Genomic DNA, 17,359 nt, shown 5'->3' with positions numbered 1-17,359 from the left:
TTAAATTTCAGGGTTATACTTTGGTTTATTAAGTGTGAATGAATTTTTTAAAAACCAACTTGCCATCTTGCCTCTCCTCCCACTCTTCCCCCCTGCACTAGAGGACTGAATAACTAAGAAGGCAGAGAGTCAAACATCTCCTCATGCTTCTTTACAATGTGTTGATGCTGTTGCTGCGGAATCTTCAATGTTGTGATTTCAAGGAGACAGCTAATAGCTTTCAGAAAGCCTCTGCTTTGGGAACAGATTCCTTTTTCTCTATTGAGAGCCATCAGTTTTTTCCTAATGACATAATGCCTGGGTATAGCCAAACTCAGGAAAGCCTTGTAATAAAAGCAGTTTTTAGAAAACTTTCCTGCTGCTGCTCCATAAGTTATCATTATAGGATCAGCTGCTACCTCCTATGAATTGCCCAACAAATTAGCAAGTCATTGTCTTGCCTGACTTCTTGCCCATCAGTACACCCAAGACATGTTTGTTATTAGAAGTCCCTTATCTTTGACAAATTTGCCCCCAAAATAAGGCTATGTGGATTATGGTAGGTGAAGTTATATTTCTGACCATTCATGAGCACTAAAATTTTTTATAAAAGCTTAGTGCTTATCCTTTCAAGTAGTTAAGGCATTTGAATGGAAACCAGGCTCTGTAGCAATGAGAAAACCTGAAAGAGTGCCTAGTCTGCAGAAAAATGGAAGCCTTGAGAGCAGTGTCATCTGGTATTACCAGAACTGATGTCTGGAAGCGCCTGTCACCTCAGAACATTGAGCCCTGTAGTTACCTTCAAACTTGGGTTCCCTGAGTCACCAGGAAACTTTCAGGCGTATAGTTCACTTTGCTAAGAATAGAGAGAGACTAAGAGGTCTCAGCAATCTCAAGTTATCACACAAAACTACATCTCACTACATTGTGGATCAGGAATGACAATCATTTTGGCCTCTCCTTTCAGTTCAGCTCAGCTCTGTCCTGTTTGAACCTAAGGCAGGGGTGGCTTCCAGATTGGAACCTTCCTGTGCTATGAAGCAGCACTTTTCAACAACACCGTTTTGGCTGTGAAGGGGTTCTGGGCCCTTTCTTAAAACAGACCAAAGTTTTCCACTGTTTCACTTTGAAAAACTATTTTTTTTCTCTTTTGTAAATTAAAGCATAGTTGACATACAATATTATATTAGTTTCAGGTGTACGATATAGTGATTTGACATTGATATTGCTTGTGATGTGATCACTGGTAAGTGTAGTAACCATTTGTCACTGTACAAAGTTATTGCAATTTATTTTTCTTATACTATATATTACATCATAATGACTTATTATTTTTTTATAACTGGAGGTCTAATGGATTTAGGACTGTCCCTATAAAAACATCACTCAGCACTCATTACTTGGCATTCCACCATACTTTTCTGAGTAGGAAAGAGAAGGGTGGCCTCTCAGCTAGTGTGTTTGAAATTGGCCATATGCCCATGGGAGGGGGGCATGCCCGTGAATGTTATATGTTATGTGTGTTATGATGGGGGACAGGGTGGGGAGTCACTGCTGTAAAATATATACATGAACCAAGAACCACAATGGTATAGATAGAGGCTCTGTTCATCCCTCTGGCGACCAATTCAAAGTTGGGATGGAAATAAAGAGCAGCAGCAAGGAAAAATCGCCTGAAATCTTGATGAACAAGACATACAACTAGGGAGAAATCCAAGAAAGCACCCTGCAACGGCAGGAGGTAGGATGGGGCAAGGACGTGAGGCTGCCCCCCCAGTCTCGAGCAGCTGAGTGAGGCAGAGGCTGCAACAGTGGCAGAAGCCTCTTAAAGGGGCCATGTCTGTGAGCAGATTTTCTCAGTGATGGATCTGCTCGCTCTAAGCACCAGTGCCAATTCTGCTGCACACAGGGGCCACTAGGAACTTACAGGGAGATATCGTCAGAGTGAGGGCCAAGGGGAGATTCACTCTGTACAGAAGTGCTGGCGATATCCTTCGTTCCCTGTTGAGCCCTCCCTTTCCCAGTGCGCAGACACAGATCCACCATCGCCTTGAGGTCATCAGACTGGATAACAGAGGTTGCTCTGCCCAAAGGATTCCCTGAAACCCTGTGGCCCCAGCCAAGCCACATCCAAGTTTGTCCTCAGCGAGTCAGGTGCTCCTAGGCTCACCCTGGAAGCAGCTGGCCTCGATTTCTGGTGTGGCCTTTTGAGGCAATTGTAAGCAGAGAATCTGTGGGTTGCTTGCTGAATCTTAACAGGTGGCCCTGGAGGGGCAGAGGCTTGAGCTAAGTTTGAGCTGTAGCTGAGCCCCTCTCAGTATTGTGCTACTGGACACCTACTTCACAAATCCACTCTAATAAGACCAGGAGACTTAGGAACTTTGTGTAGTGCATAGAAATAGACACAGAAAGGCAGCCAAAATGGGAAGACAATGAAACAGAAACCATATGAGAGGAGAGAACAGACATCCAGATACAATGGAGTCAAGTAATCTAACAGATGCAGAGTTCAAAACTAGTTATAAAGATGCTCAATGAACTTTTGGTTAAATTCAGTGAGAACTTCAATAAAGAGATAACAAACATAAAAATGGAAATGGAAATTATAAAAGGGAACCAGTCTGAAATGAAGAACACATTATCTGAGATGAGAAGTATATTAAATGGAATAAACAAAGGAATAAACAGAATGAATAAAGAAAAGGATCAAATGACCTATCCTAGAGGATGGGAGAGCCAAGGACACTCAATCAGAACGGCAAGAGATAAGATGCCAAGACCATAAAAATAATTTTAGGAGCACATGGGATACTATTAAGGGTCTAAATATCCATCCGATTGGTGTAACTGAAGAAAATCAAGATGTTGAACAGCTGTTTGAAGAATAATGATGGAAATCTTCCCTAACCTGGTGAAGGAAATGGACATAAAACCCCAGAAAGCTCAGAGAATTTCAAAAATTAGGGATCCAAAGAGGCCCACACCAAAACACATCATAGTTAAAATGCCAAATGTTAAATACATAGAAAGAATATTAAAAACAGCAAGAATAAAAACAGATAGTTACTTATAAGGGAAAACTCATAAGACTGGCAGCTGATTTCTCAAAAGAAACTATGCAGGACAGAAGGGCTTGGCAAAAAGTATTAGACATGAAGACCCAGAATCTACAACCAAGAATACTGTATCATTTAGAGTTGAAGGACAGATGAAGAGCTTTCCAGACAAAAATAAGCTGAAGGAATTTATTACCACCAAGCCTGTATTACAGGAAATGTTGGAGGGACTTCTTTAAGAAGAAAAAACATGTATCAAAAAGAGGAATAAAGAATGGTAACAACTACATTCCTATAAATAAGTACCTCAAATGGAAAAGAATTAAGTGCTTCAACTAAAAGAGTGGATAAATGGAAAGGAAAATATGACCCCTACATGTTGCCTATAAGAAACTCACTTCAGATTAAAAGACACAGACTAAAAAGAAGGGGATGGAAAAACATATTGCTTTGATGGACCTAGAAGGTATTTAAATCAGACAGAAAGGTAAACACTATATGATTTCACTTACATGTGGAATCTAAAGAATAAAAGGAACAAACTAATCAAAAACAGACTCACAAATATAGTGGACAATTTGGCGATGGTCAGAGGGAAAGGGAGTTTGGGGGGCTGGGAAAATGGAGTGAAGGGTTAAAGAAGTAGAAATTAGTAGCTGATGGGTAGACAGGGATGGGGAGCACAGCATAGGGAATGCAATTAGAATGAATACATTGGCTAGGTGGAGAGTCAGGGAAGGGAGGGAGCAATTGGGGGGATTATCTTACAAACTATATAGATGTCTAACCAATGTACTGTATCCTTGAAACTGATTAAAATAAGTTAAATGTGTTTGTGTATATATACATATGTGTGTATATATGTATGTGTGTGTATACACACACACACATACATACACACAGATACACATGAGAATGGGGAGCAGGGCATAGGGAATGCAGTTAACGTTAATGTAATGGCTAGGTGCAGAGCCAGAAGAGAGAAAGAGCAATTAGGGGGATCATTTTATAAACTATATAAATGTCTAACCAAGGTACTGTATACTTGAAACTAATCATAAAATAAAATTAAAAAAATACACGCACACACACACACACACATACACACACAAGATTGCTTAGCCTGCTTTCTACCATTACAAGAGTGTCTAAAGTCCCTATGGTCTTCGGATAAACTGTGGTGTATGAAGCTGCATCACCAGAGACCTGGGCTTGGGTGGTAGGAGGAATGGATACCAGCCTTTCAATTCTGAATTTGACTTCAGCCCCACAGCCTTAGCCACCCCAGTGAATTACCATGGGAACTTGATTGGAAGAAATGTAAGAAGCCTCTTGCCTAAGTGGAAAAGACCATACAGCCATCCTGCCACTCACCACTAAGGATTTTCATGGCAGGAAATGAAAGTAATGTCTCAACCTCTCCCTTGGCTTTTATGAGTGGCTGTGAAGACCTTGATTTCAGACTGAGGGGGCAAGAGAAGGGAGTGAGAGGTCTTGTGGCATGCTACTACTTCTAACCTATGCTCTAATAGATCTCAAGGTTGTAGACTTTAACACAAAAAAATTGTTGTGCTGTTCACATTGAATGTTGTTCTTTGAGTGGCCAAGAACCAGTAACTCTACTCAACCCTGTTGGCTAGCCACCTGTGAGGGCTTGTGTTTGGCCCCCACGAAGGCATTTGATCATCTGGGTGACCCACAGGCACAAGTCTGTCCCTTCTCCTGAGGCAGCAGTGCTATTTTATTTTCTTTGTTTGCACACACTCTCCTGGGAATCAGTTACCAAAGGTTAACTTGCAAAAATCAGGCAAGCATAACCAGCAGCACGACTGGGAAATACCGTCCACCCTGAGAGGAAGCCACACCCAATCTGGATATTATCAGATGATCAATTTACCTGACAGTCTCTTTTTCACTGGACTGAGGGGAACAATTATCGACCCTCCCAAGTGTAACGGATGTAGTAGAACGGGAATAGAATAATTCATGCCAATTGGAGCATCGAACACTTTAAAACACACAAATAGGAATTAAGGTAGACACAAAATAAGGAAAGTAGTGAATCTAGGAAGACTCTCAAGATGAAGCTTGAGGCTATCTCTTGTTGAAGTTTTCTGAGACTGGGGTTATCTGACCTCTGGGGTCTCCTGGGTGAATTATATAGACTCCCTTTAGAAACCCATTGCTGTTTCAGCAGCAGCACTGTCTTGCATACATCATTCTCCTCCCTGGGCCCACACATACAAAGTGTCACCCCTGTATGATGGGGTGGAAAGGTTGCCTTCTCCCTATTCTTCTTAACTCTATTCTGGTTGGCATAGCCATCAGCCTCTCAAGAGCATCAGAAAGAGGGGCAGAGCCTGACCCCATGATTTCCTGCCCTTCATGGTTAGCTGACTTCCAGCAAATGCCATTTAGCCAGGAGGAAGAACACATGCTGCCCTGGGTGGCTGTGGGAAGCTGGTAGGTATTAAATAACACGGTGTCCTCACTACTCCCTGTAAAGATTTGGACATGATGTTAGGGACCTGGGCAACTCATTTAACCTTTCTGTATGCCAATCTCCCCACCCCCACAAATGACAAACGGAGTTGATAATAGCTGCCCTGTAAGGCTATTGTGAGAATCAAATGAAATCTGTCTGGGAGCACTGAGAAATGATAACCTTGCATATACTTATCAGAACAGACTTTGATGCTAGTTGCAAATGAGTGGGCCATGGGAGGTCACCAGACCCCTCTGAAATTGCTTTGGTGGGGGCTGTGTGTTTTAGAGCAGGGAGGGGTAAAATGACAGCAATTTAAGGAAAAGAGGAAGCAAGTGACCCTGTCATTCTAACTAACGATGTCTTTGGAGATAAAAATAACAGACCCAAGGGACTACTGACATTTTTATACCATTATTTGCTTCTTTTTTTCTCTTCTTTTCTCTTGAGACCAGAGAAATATCTCTCAGTTCACATGCCCTCCTCCTCTATCACTTTCATTTGAGAGCCCAGGATTTGTGAGGATGGCACATTGTGGTTTTTCTTTCTCACCTCCCTTGGTTTAGCCTTCTGCCATAGCTGCCTCTTGGCTCCTTTATCATATGGGGCTGAAGTTTTCAAGTCTCTACAGGAAGGGCAGAGACATTTTCCTAGAAAGTTTGGGAGTGGCTCCCAACATGTCTTGGGTCCCCGAGTAGGAATGAAATGTGCCCAGATGACGCACGCCCCCCCCCCCAAAGCGGGCTGGCAGAAATCCGAGATCTCTGGCCATTGGGCAGGGTTTTTTAGATTTCAGTGCTCCCCTAAAGCCCCATGTGTCACATGCCCAATAACCCTCTCAATCATTCCCCTACCAGGACCAGTGGAACATTTCTCACCTCCACCCCTCATCTACCTTCTGTTCTGTAACCTCCTCTTTCCCTCTTTACTATGTCCCTAGTTCAGGGATGATTAGCAGAATGGGGAGTAGTGAACTGAGATGACATTCTGAGAGCAGCTGAGAGAGGTCGAAGAGATAGCCACTTCAACTGGATGGCCAAGTACCTTTGAGAATTAGCAGAGGTCCTGGAGCTAAGCTCCTGTGTTTTTCCACTCTGAAGGACATTCTTGGGGTGCAGAGCCAGAAGAGAATCAAGAGGAAGAATTGGTTGTGAGATCAGTGCACATATTAAACAAACAAAAAACAGTTGCTGCAGGTTTCCCAGAATTGAACTTCCTTTTATAATCTGGCCTTGCATGACCAGTTTACCGGAGTTTATCGTGCTCACTCATCTGTGTTCTAATCCCTAAATGGGTGTGGCAGACCAGCAGGGGTAGGCTTTGAATTCAGAGAGACCTGGATTCCACTCATTGCTCTGCCCTTACTACTGTGTGCCTGCTGGCAAGTCACTTAGCCCTTCTGGACCTCAGTTTCCTCTTCTATAAAATGGAATAATAAGAATACCTACCTCAAGCATTGTTGTAAAGGTTCAATGAGATAATACAACATAGAGTACCTGGTATGGAGTACATAGAGTTGAGTGAATTGCTGCTGTTGCTGCCAGTTCTGGAGATATCAGTATTAGTACAATTGCTACTGCCTACTCTGTGAAGCCTGCTTTGACTTCCCATGAAGTTAGCCACTCCCTCCCCTGTGCTCCTCCAACCCTCAAGCCTCTGCTTATAATATGGACCTTACTGTATTACCATTGTTGGCATGTCTCTCCCCTACTAGACTATACACTCTCCAGGCTCTGAGCTTTTTCTTTCTTTCTTTTTTTTTGAGCTTTTTCAATGTTGTATTTTTCTTTTTTTCTCTTTTTCTTTGTTTATTTTAATTAATTTATTTTTATGGTGATATTGGTTAGCAAAATCTAATAAGTTTCATCTGTACACTTTAACAGTAAGACATGTATATATTTACATTGTATGTTCACCTCCCATAGTTAGATTTCTTTCTGTCACCACATATTTGACCCCCTTTACCCCATCTGCCTCCTTCCTCCCCTCACCCCTTACACTCTGGTAACCACTAATCTATAGTCCATGTCCATGAGTCTCTGTTTATTTGTCCTGTTCCTTTGTTGCTTTTAGGTTTATATCCCCCATATAAGTGATATCATGTGATTTTCAACTTTTTCTGTCTTGGTTATTTCACTTTGCATGATTATCTCGAGGTCCATCCATGTTTGTATTTTTCTTAATGCCTAGTACATAGCAGTAGCTCAACAAATATTTGTAGAATGGATGAATGAGCAAATGGGTCAAAATATCTGTGATCAAGGCCTGTTTCTCCAAGCAGGCTAAGAAAGATCCAGTGCACTTTCTTACTTGTCCTTGGAAAGCCTTTTTAGGTAAAGCCCTGCCCAGGATCACCGGGTTTGTAAACAATATTTATTCAGTGGTTCTATTTGGCCAACGGTCACTCAGCATTTATAACCTGGCCAGCTCCCTGTGGAAGGAGCAGAAGGAGTGTTTCCTAGGCTCCACACTATCAGCTCGGGGGCAGCTGCCTGTTTGGCCCCTAAAGTCTTCATCAGCCAGGCCTCGCTCCTCATTATCCCCTCTAAGCACCAAGCCCAGATCCCTGTTTGTACTTGACCTTTCTTTCTTTTTTACTATTCCTATGGCCTTGTCACTCCCATTCAAGTAATATTTATGAAGCACCAACTGTGTGCAGAACTCCAGATTATGCATTTGAGCCCTCGGTCATATTCTATCTTATATGTTCTTGGGTATATAATTTGGATTTCCTCAACAAGATTGTAAGCTCCTAGAGAGTGAGGGAGTGTGTTGTCTACTTCTTCTGTGTCTCTTACAGCACCTAAAACAGAGTCCAGCACAGTCATGGGCATGTGGATAAATATTTGTGGACTCGACTTCTAGGCTCAAGAGTTCAGTGTGAGCTCTCGCTTCATGGAAGAATGAGAACAAGGAACATACAGTTCAGTCAGCAATATGGTTTCAGTATATACCTAATCTCGGGGCTCTCACACTTTGGGGAAGGAAGAGGGCCAGTGATCCCAGTCCTCTTTGTTCTCCTTTAGCCTCTCGATATACATGTAGCTAGCTCCCCTAATTCCACTCACCCACCTTCCAAAGGCTCTTTCCCTCAGCAACTGTGAATACTGAAGAGCTAGCTAATCTCTGTATCTGCTTATTATTCTGCTAATTTTCTGTCTTTTGTCTGTTCCCTATGCATTCGGCCATGTCTTCATCACCTTCTATTATGAATTTCTGAACAGCAGAAGCCTGGATTAGGCCTCTTATCCCCACATAGCTTGGGAGCTTAAGAAATGCCTCTTGATGTTGACAGTGAGGGACACCACAGTGTGACGGCCTGAGGCCCAGGAGATGGATAGCAGTTGTATTGTGGGAGGCTCTGCCTCTCCTTTAGAATTCTGAGCTTTTGTTTGCCTTCCATTTCAGGCCCACCTGCCTTTTGCTGTCATTGGCAGCACAGAAGAACTGAAGATAGGCAACAAGATGATGAAGGCCCGGCAGTACCCTTGGGGCACGGTGCAGGGTGAGTGAGTCTCTTTGCTTGTCCCCAGCTACTGGCGTGACCAGTTCCTAACTTGTCCCCAGTCTCTACCCTTTCAGCTTGGGCCTCAAACAGCCACAGGGGTCACCAGCAGGCAAACTGGCTCCATACCTAGATTCTCTGCTGTGAGCAGGCTCTCTTTATCTCTAATAGAGATAGCATTCCTAAAACAAAAACAAATGTACCTGGAGCAAGGTGGGAAGGAATGTGCAAGAAAGCATGTGTACTTGCCCAAGTGCACAAGGAGATGTACAACAATGTCCAAAGCAGTGTTGTTCATAATAACAAATAATTAGAAAAAACTCAGATATTCAGTGATAATAAATTAGATGAATTGTGAAATGTTAGTGTAATGGGATATTATACTACAGTGAAATGAATGGATTATAGTTACATTTATATGAATGCATCTCAGAAACATAATGTTGAGCTAATTAAGTCATAGAAGAATACATGCTGTGTGATTCCATTTATATGAAATCCAAAAGTAGACCCGAAAGTCAGGTTAAGTGTCATGGCAGGGAAGGAGGGGCATGAGATCAGGAAGGGACATAAAAAGGGCTTCTAAGGTGCTGGTAATGTTTCACCTGGGATGTGGATACATTGGTATTCATTTTTAAAAATTCTTTAAATTGCACATTTCATAGACTCTGTTGTATGTACGATTATTTTGCAATTTAAAAACACAAATATTGTATACACTCTGGAAAGTTCCTTTTATGGTCTGCCTAATATGTGTTAAGTTATACTCAGACTAGTCAGTTTAGTGGATAAAACAAGGCCTAGGACTGAAATCGGTGAAAGAAGGTACCTGGCCCTCTGAATCTGCAGCTATAAGCTAGGTCTGGGATTACAGGAGCAGCATATGTGACAGGGTGGCTGGTTCACTGTGGACTCATCTTTGCCACTGAGCGAAAAACTGAAATCAAGTAAGAAGTTGTCCACATTGCATCCAAAGGCTGGCATGCTTTCCAGCACACTAGAGACCTCTCCAGCAGTACTCATATTTTTCATAAGTAGAACAAAACTGGTTGTCAGAGCTGTGCTAGATTTTGGTCTTCTCTGCCATTTAAGGCTTGGGATGCTGTGCTAGGAACACTTGCAAATAGTTTCTGGACCAACGGTCCCACCCTGGGAATGAATTTGTGGTCTGAGAGACAGGAACCTGAGGAGAATCCAGCAGGCATGATTCCAATGACTTCCTCCAAATTAGGCCATCCTGCGCCTGACAAAATGGTTTTTGAATGTTTTTCTTGTAAGTCAGGGTTCACCATTATGTTTGAGTGAGGTAGAAGCTGTGTATTGTCTGGGCAGCCTGCAGGGACCTTGGAGTCACTCCTTCTGACTGATCATCAGAGGTCACTGTCTGGAAACGGAAGAAGAGATGGTCCTGAAAAGTTGCCTAACTGATGCAATTTTTAATATTAGCTTATATTCTATAACAGTGAGGGGCTTTATCCCAAAGGCAATGGGTCTGAAGTACAGGGGTTATGTGGGCTGAGTTGGGCTTTGGAAAGATTAATCTGATGACTTCAAGGCAGTCCACTGCAATTGTGCCCCACCCTATCTTCTCAGACTCCCTCCCTGACCCCACTACCCTCTCCCATACCTTGTGAAACAGAATCTGGAGTGACTGTGCCTCTTCATCATCTCAGACCCACTGTTCCCACATGGTCGGGCCAGACACTTCCATTCTGACACAATGGAGCCATGCCTGGAGACACATGCCAGAGCATTGCTCACAACCTTATGTTCTAACCAGAAGTCCACATTGCTATGATTTGATCCACATCTCTCTCTTTCTTGGCCACTGCCCAAATGCAGACCTTTGCCACACTCTTTTGAGGAGGGAACTTGTTCACTCAGGCTGAAAAGTAGGGTCTTCTCTGTTCTGGTCACCATTGCTGCTGTCAAGCCATCATCCACTCTCTAAAAAACACCTCCATAGAAGCTTCTACCATCAAGATGGGCCACACCCTTCCTTGTCACTGTCATCTATTGATGTCCTAGTTCTTCTCCTTTATTCTTTAGAGACTTTGGCACCTGGTCATAGCCTTTGCCTCTGCTTTAGATAACCTGGATTGGAATCCTAACTCTGCAACTTACTATGTAACCTTGTCTGATCTCATTGAGATCTTGCAAAGACTATTCCCTCAACTGCCTAATACATTTCTATCCTTCCTTCAAGAATCTTCTTAGGCGTTGCCTCTTTGGTGAAGCTTTCACTCTCCCAAGAGTTCTTAGTCCCATCCTCTTCAGATTTTAATTGCACCTTGGCTATAAATCTCCATTTTCATAATTTTCGCATTGTATTGTATTTGTCTATTTGCATCTATTCTTCTGCTAAACTCTAAGCTCCCGAGGCAAGACCCCTTGACTTCGTTTCTAAATTGCCAGTGCCTCATACCATACTGAGAACAGAGATTCTGCAAATATTTATCAGAAGGATGGCTGAAGTGCATGTGCCATTGTCCTAAAAGTGGTGCAGAGCAAACACTCCTGTGAGTGTCTGGTAAATTGGGTTTAAGGAGCTACTGAATGCCTTTGTAGATTTTTTAAGAGTGTTACAGTTTTTCATTACTATCATTCTTGTAACTTTTCATTTTCCTTTTCAGTAGAAAAGCAAATCAGGAGGCAAATTTGAAGGCTCTATGTACATAGATTAAAAGGCAATGTCGCCGTTAGACATTTCACCTCTCATTTCTTCCATTTCTGCTTCTTTTGATCTTCCTTTCAATATACTTTCAATCTTCCATCTCTTGCTGTGCAGTTGAAAACGAGGCCCATTGTGACTTTGTGAAGCTGCGGGAGATGCTGATACGGGTCAACATGGAGGACCTCCGGGAGCAGACCCACAGCCGGCACTATGAGCTCTACCGCCGCTGTAAGCTGGAGGAAATGGGCTTTAAGGACACCGACCCTGACAGCAAACCCTTCAGGTAACCTCTCCTGCCAGCTCAGCTCAACTCAGCCCAGCACCCCCAGGGGCTGTAGAAGCTTTGCTCTGGAGCATACACAGAGGGCAGCAGGGATCAGTCACTCACTAGTTCTGCCTGCCCATTCCTCTCTGTTGCCACACTCCTGCCCTGGGGAACTGTGCCAGGCGAACTTGGCAAGCACAGAGCCAGGGAGGAGGCCCAGAGGCCCAGAAAGGCTGATGGTTTCATTGCTAGAAGTGTGCACGCACACATGCACACACGCACACGCACACACACACGCAGCAATAAGAGGGGAAGTCCTGGGCTGGCGCCTTGTTTCTGTGTGGCAGTTTGTTCCTGTCCTCCACCTCTACTTTCCTTATCAGGCTCCTGCTGTTCTGTTAGGTTTCCAGTATGCTCTTTACCCTCCTGCCCATTATCAAAATCAGATGGGTCCAGGTAGCAGTCATTGCTCATGTAGCGATGAACTTCAAGCTCTTCATCCACTGTCTTTGGTGTTTGCATTCAAGTGGAAGTTTTGTTTTGACCACGGGATGTTAATAATCATCAACATACTTCTTAAATCTAAGATGCTTCCAGAAAAGAGGAATGTTTTCGATAGGAGTGATATGCCAAGTATAAGTGTTTGATCTATATGCATGATATGTGACATAAGCCTCACATTTTAAATGACCATGTGGTGCCCTTTACTAGGGCTCAGTCTCCTTTTAGGAAATGTCAGGCATCAATAAGCAAGTGAGGGGGAAGCTTGTAGGCTAAGAAGGCTTTCAGATGACCTCTGAGATCCCATTGTACCTATTCACAGTGGAAGGCTGGCCTAGGGACAAATCATAGCCAGTCCTTCAGGGATGCCTAGTTCTGGAGGGCCAGATCCAATCCCCCTCACCAACAGGGACCACTGGAACTCCTGGGGTTGGAGGGAGGTGTGCTTGTCTCTTTAATGGGCACTCCCTTAGCTTCCTCTCTCCTTCCCTCTGTCAGCTTTAATCTGCATCTGTAGAGGAAAAGATGTACTTCTACTTGTTCATCTAGTCCCCTCCCTGTCTCCTTTGTTCCATCCTGAACACCTGCTAACCATGTCTTCACTCTCCGCACTACTTCTCTGCTGGCTTCTTTCCATGTTGCATGCAAACATTTTCATACTAAAAGAAACTTGCCCTCTAGTGCTCCTCCCCACTATCCTTTGTCCTGTCAAGAAGTTTGGCTTTGACGGGATGGCGAAAGAGTTGCTCTGTATTAACTAGCTTCTGACTCCACCATGCCACTGAAATGCCTCCCTTCAACATCAATAATCACAAACTCATGGCTAATTACAGGGTGGCCGCTGAGTCCCATCTTTTTTGATCTGAAAGTTTGATACTCGTTCCTGCTGCCTCCTTCCCAAAGTTCTCTCTGCCTTTGGCCTTTCTAGTACTGGCCCGGCTGGGTTTAGTCCTATCTCTCTTGCTAACCCTTCTCAGCCTCATTGGCAGGCTCATTTTCTTTTCAGCTTTAGATGTCGTTCCCAAAGATTCTTTCTTAGGGTCTGTGATCTCTATTTTCTTTGTGGCTGATTCTTTCTCCTCTCACGGCCCCAATTACCACTAAGAAATAGGGACTCTTAAGCTAAAACCTTACTTTTGAGCTCCAAACCTATTGGTCTAACTGCATACTGGATGTTTTCACTTGGACATTCAATAGGGGACATACCTAAAACTCAAGCTTCTAAAATTTAAGTCATCTTCCCTCATAGCATACTCCTTCTCCAGTGTTCCCTGATGCAGTTCATGGTACCATCATCCACCTGGTTGCTCAAGCCAAAAAACTGGAATCATCTTTGTGTCCTAAAGTCCTGGGAGTCCTGCTTCCCTTACTATTCCTCCATGTCCCTCAAGTCCCTCATTGCCTACCAACCCTTAACATCAAGATCCTGTCATTTCTTACTTGGATCATTGGAAAGCCTATCCATGCAACACCCAGAGGAGTCTTTCACTTTTTCAAATTGGATCAAGCTTAAAACCTTATAGTGGATAAATGTCCAAGTTTAATATGGCATCAAATGCCTGCTCTCTCTTGCCAGACTCAGGAACTTCCACAGCTGCCACCTGCCTCTCTAGCCATTCTGGACTATGCCTGGTCTCTGAACATGATAACTTCTCCACGTGGGCCTTTCCATATGCTATCCTCTTTGGAGCACAGTTTCTCCTCTTCTTTACCAGGCTAGCTCCTATTTCTTTAAAACTAAGTCCAGGCTGGGGGCAGGAAGACTTAGCCCAGGCATCTATCACTAGATTGTGAGTTCTTTGATGGCAGGCACAGTGTTTTTTGTCTCTAGATGATGAGCGCCTAGCATAGTGTCAGTCCTCTGTCTAGCACATGGTGTAGTAGCATCAAGTGTTTATGGCACTAACTCACTAATGTGGTCAATTTCAGAACAAGGACCTGGTAGCAGAGTGCAGTGAGAGGACCCAGAGTAAGAAACGAGAGACACAGCTCCCAGTTCCAGCTCTGCCTCTAGCTACCCATGTGGTCTTGAACAAGTCACCTCACCTCTCAGGACCTGTTTCCTTACCTGTAAAACTAGAGTATAGAAGTATATGTTCTAAGTCACTCCCAGTTCTAAATATCTCTCCAGTTCAACAGGGCTGCCCCATGCCCTTCAAGCAGCTGTCACAAACCACACCAGCTGCCCATAGCTTTGTGGTTCTGTTTTCACACCTCTCCCAGAATTGGGGAAAGGAAGATGGAGGTACCTAGAGAGGATCATTGGGGACCAGTTTTTATCAAATAGGAGCCATTTCAAAGGCAGGGGAATTAACCTGACTATGTTCGCAGTTTACAGGAGACATATGAGGCCAAAAGGAATGAGTTCCTAGGAGAGCTCCAGAAGAAAGAAGAGGAGATGAGGCAAATGTTCGTCCAGAGAGTCAAAGAGAAAGAAGCTGAACTCAAAGAGGCAGAGAAAGAGGTAAGTGTGAGCCAAGGTACCAGACGGGAAGGAAAAGGAAGCTGAACTTAGGCGTGGCAGAGGCTTCTACCCCAAGAGCACAACCAGCGGAAGCCTTGCAGCCTCCGGGCAGGAATAGGGCACAGCATCTGTAGCCTTGCCTTGGTTGGCACAGAAGGGGCTGCAGGAGGTCTGTGTCCTCTTAACCCTTCATTCCGCAAGGCCAGGATGTTTTCTCATTCCATGTTACTTAATTCTCTAGAGGCATGTTGTCCATATGTGACTATTTAAATTTAAATTAATTAAAATTAAATAAAGTTTAAAACTCAGTTCATCAGTCACATTAGCCACATTTCAAATGCTGAATCCCCATGAGACTAGTGGCTGTCATATTGGACACCACAGATACAGAACATTTCCACAGAAAGTTCTATTGGGCAACGCTGCTCAAGAGCCAAGACCTGACATAGCACCCTGAGGTCAGGTGCAAGCTGATTCTTTTCCCTCTTCCTGGGAGTTCAGAGCTCTGTAGGGACAGTTGATCACTTTCTTTGCTATCCTGCGCATCCCAACTGCTCTGATGGCCTTGGAGAAAAATGGGCCCAGGAAGTTCGGGGTACTTTGCTGAAAACTAAAACAATGACAGCTGGGGCATTTCCCTAGTCACTTGGAAATTCTGTTCCATTTCATAGTGGCATTAAAAAAATTGTGTAGCCCTGTCAGGTTTTTAAATTAAGGTTTAATATCCCTTCTGGGGTTTTCCTTACTTAAGCTATGCCTGATAGAGTGCAGTTAGTACTCTAACCATTGCCTTAGGTTCAAGGTCTCCCTACCAATTTGCCCACTGCTGCCTAAGTGCCCTCGGCTACAGTTTTGGTCACATCAGCAACTGCTTCACCTCTCTGAGACTCAAACCCATGATGAAGGGAAGCTCTTAATTACTTCTCAAGTCTCTTCCCCTGTAATCTGCTGTGACTCTCTAGATTTATCACCAAAGCCCAGAGCAAGGGTATTGATTTTATTTTAGTTTCATTTTTCAAAAGAAAAATGTCACCAAGTACTTTTAGGAGGAGAGATATGGGGATCTCAAAGAGAAATGAAGGAAAGGCCAATGGACAAAAGCCAGGTTAAAGCAACTGAACAGCAAGTAGAGCTTCCACCACCCTGCCACAAGTGACTAGTAAAATCTTGTTTACCGGGCAAGTCTGTCATGCACCACCTTTTATGAAGTAACAGTCCCAAATATCTCCAGGATTCGGAGACCTGACCTCCTTCATGGTGTGCTGCAAGTGCTAAAGAATTATATATTCTCTCCTGAATCCTCAAAAGAAAGTGAAATTATTCGTGGTCTAGTCTTACTATTCAGTGTAGTTTATCACATTCTAGTTTGTTACCACATGGTCTTCCTCCCTGATCCACTTACCACAATGGCATGCCAGAATATTCTTGCTGTTCTTCTTTGGGCCTCTGGCTCTATTCAATGCTAGGTAAGCCTCCCTTTGATCCAATGATTCATTCCATTTTTAAAGAATTAATGAATTTATTTTTTTATGGCGACATTGGTTAACAAAATCCGGTAAGTTTCAGTTGAACGTTTTAACAGTAAGGAGTATATACATTCCTTGTGTGTTCTTCTCCCATAGTTAGAGTTCTTTCTGTCACCACATATTTGACCCCTTTTATCCCATCTACCTTCCCCCTCTCCGCTTCCACCACACCCCTGCCCTCTGGCAACCACTAGTCTGTCGTCCATGTCTATGAGTTTCTGTTTGTTTGTCCTCTTTGTTTATTGCTTTTAGGTTTATATCCCACAAATAAGTGATATCATGTGGTTTTCAACGTTTTCTGTCTAGTTTATTTCACTTACCATGATTATCTCGAGTTGCATCCATGTCATCGCAAATGGCAGTATTTCATCTCTTCTTATGGCTGAGTAATACTCCATTACACACACACGCACACACACACATATACACACACACCACAGCTTCTTTAGCCAATCACCTATCATAGTACACTTCAATTGCTTCCATGTCCCAGCCAACATGAATAATGCTATGAACATCAGTGTGCAAATATCTTTTCGGATATGAGTTTTTAAGTCTTTGGGGTAAATACCCAGTAGAGGGATTGCTGGATCATATGGTAGATCAATTCTTAGTTTTTTGAGGAACCTCTATACTGTTTTCCATAGTGGCTGTACCAATTTGTAGTCCAACCAGCAATGTATGAGGGTTCCTTTTTATCTGCATACTTTCCAACATTTGTTATTACTTGTCCTGTTCATAACAGCTATTCTAAAAGATGTGAGATGGTATCTCATTGTGGTTTTGATTTGCATTTCCCTAATAGCTAGCAATGCTGAGCATCTTTTCATATATTTGTTGGGCATTTGTATGTCTTCTTGGGAGAAGTGTCTGTTCAGGTCCTCTGCCCATTTGTTGATTGGAT

General features: G+C 43.3%; 1 protein-coding gene across 13 annotated transcripts in view; it reads left to right on the top strand.

Moving 5' to 3' along the window:
* SEPTIN6 (septin 6) overlaps nt 1–17,359 on the top strand; it is a 70,154-nt gene that overhangs the window by 36,608 nt on the left and 16,187 nt on the right. For all 13 annotated transcript variants that reach the window (XM_016137272.2, XM_016137323.2, XM_016137349.2 and 10 more), the window contains exons 6-8: nt 8,929–9,025; nt 11,814–11,982; nt 14,797–14,929. In XM_016137272.2, coding sequence (XP_015992758.1) covers nt 8,929–9,025; nt 11,814–11,982; nt 14,797–14,929 — 399 coding nt within the window. The remainder of the gene's footprint in view (nt 1–8,928; nt 9,026–11,813; nt 11,983–14,796; nt 14,930–17,359) is intronic.

Source organism: Rousettus aegyptiacus, unplaced genomic scaffold (assembly GCF_014176215.1).
Source record: "Rousettus aegyptiacus isolate mRouAeg1 unplaced genomic scaffold, mRouAeg1.p scaffold_m13_p_9, whole genome shotgun sequence".
Lineage (NCBI taxonomy): Eukaryota > Metazoa > Chordata > Mammalia > Chiroptera > Pteropodidae > Rousettus > Rousettus aegyptiacus.
The sequence above is the reverse complement of the archived record's forward strand: the minus strand, read 5'-3'. Positions and strand labels throughout refer to the sequence as shown.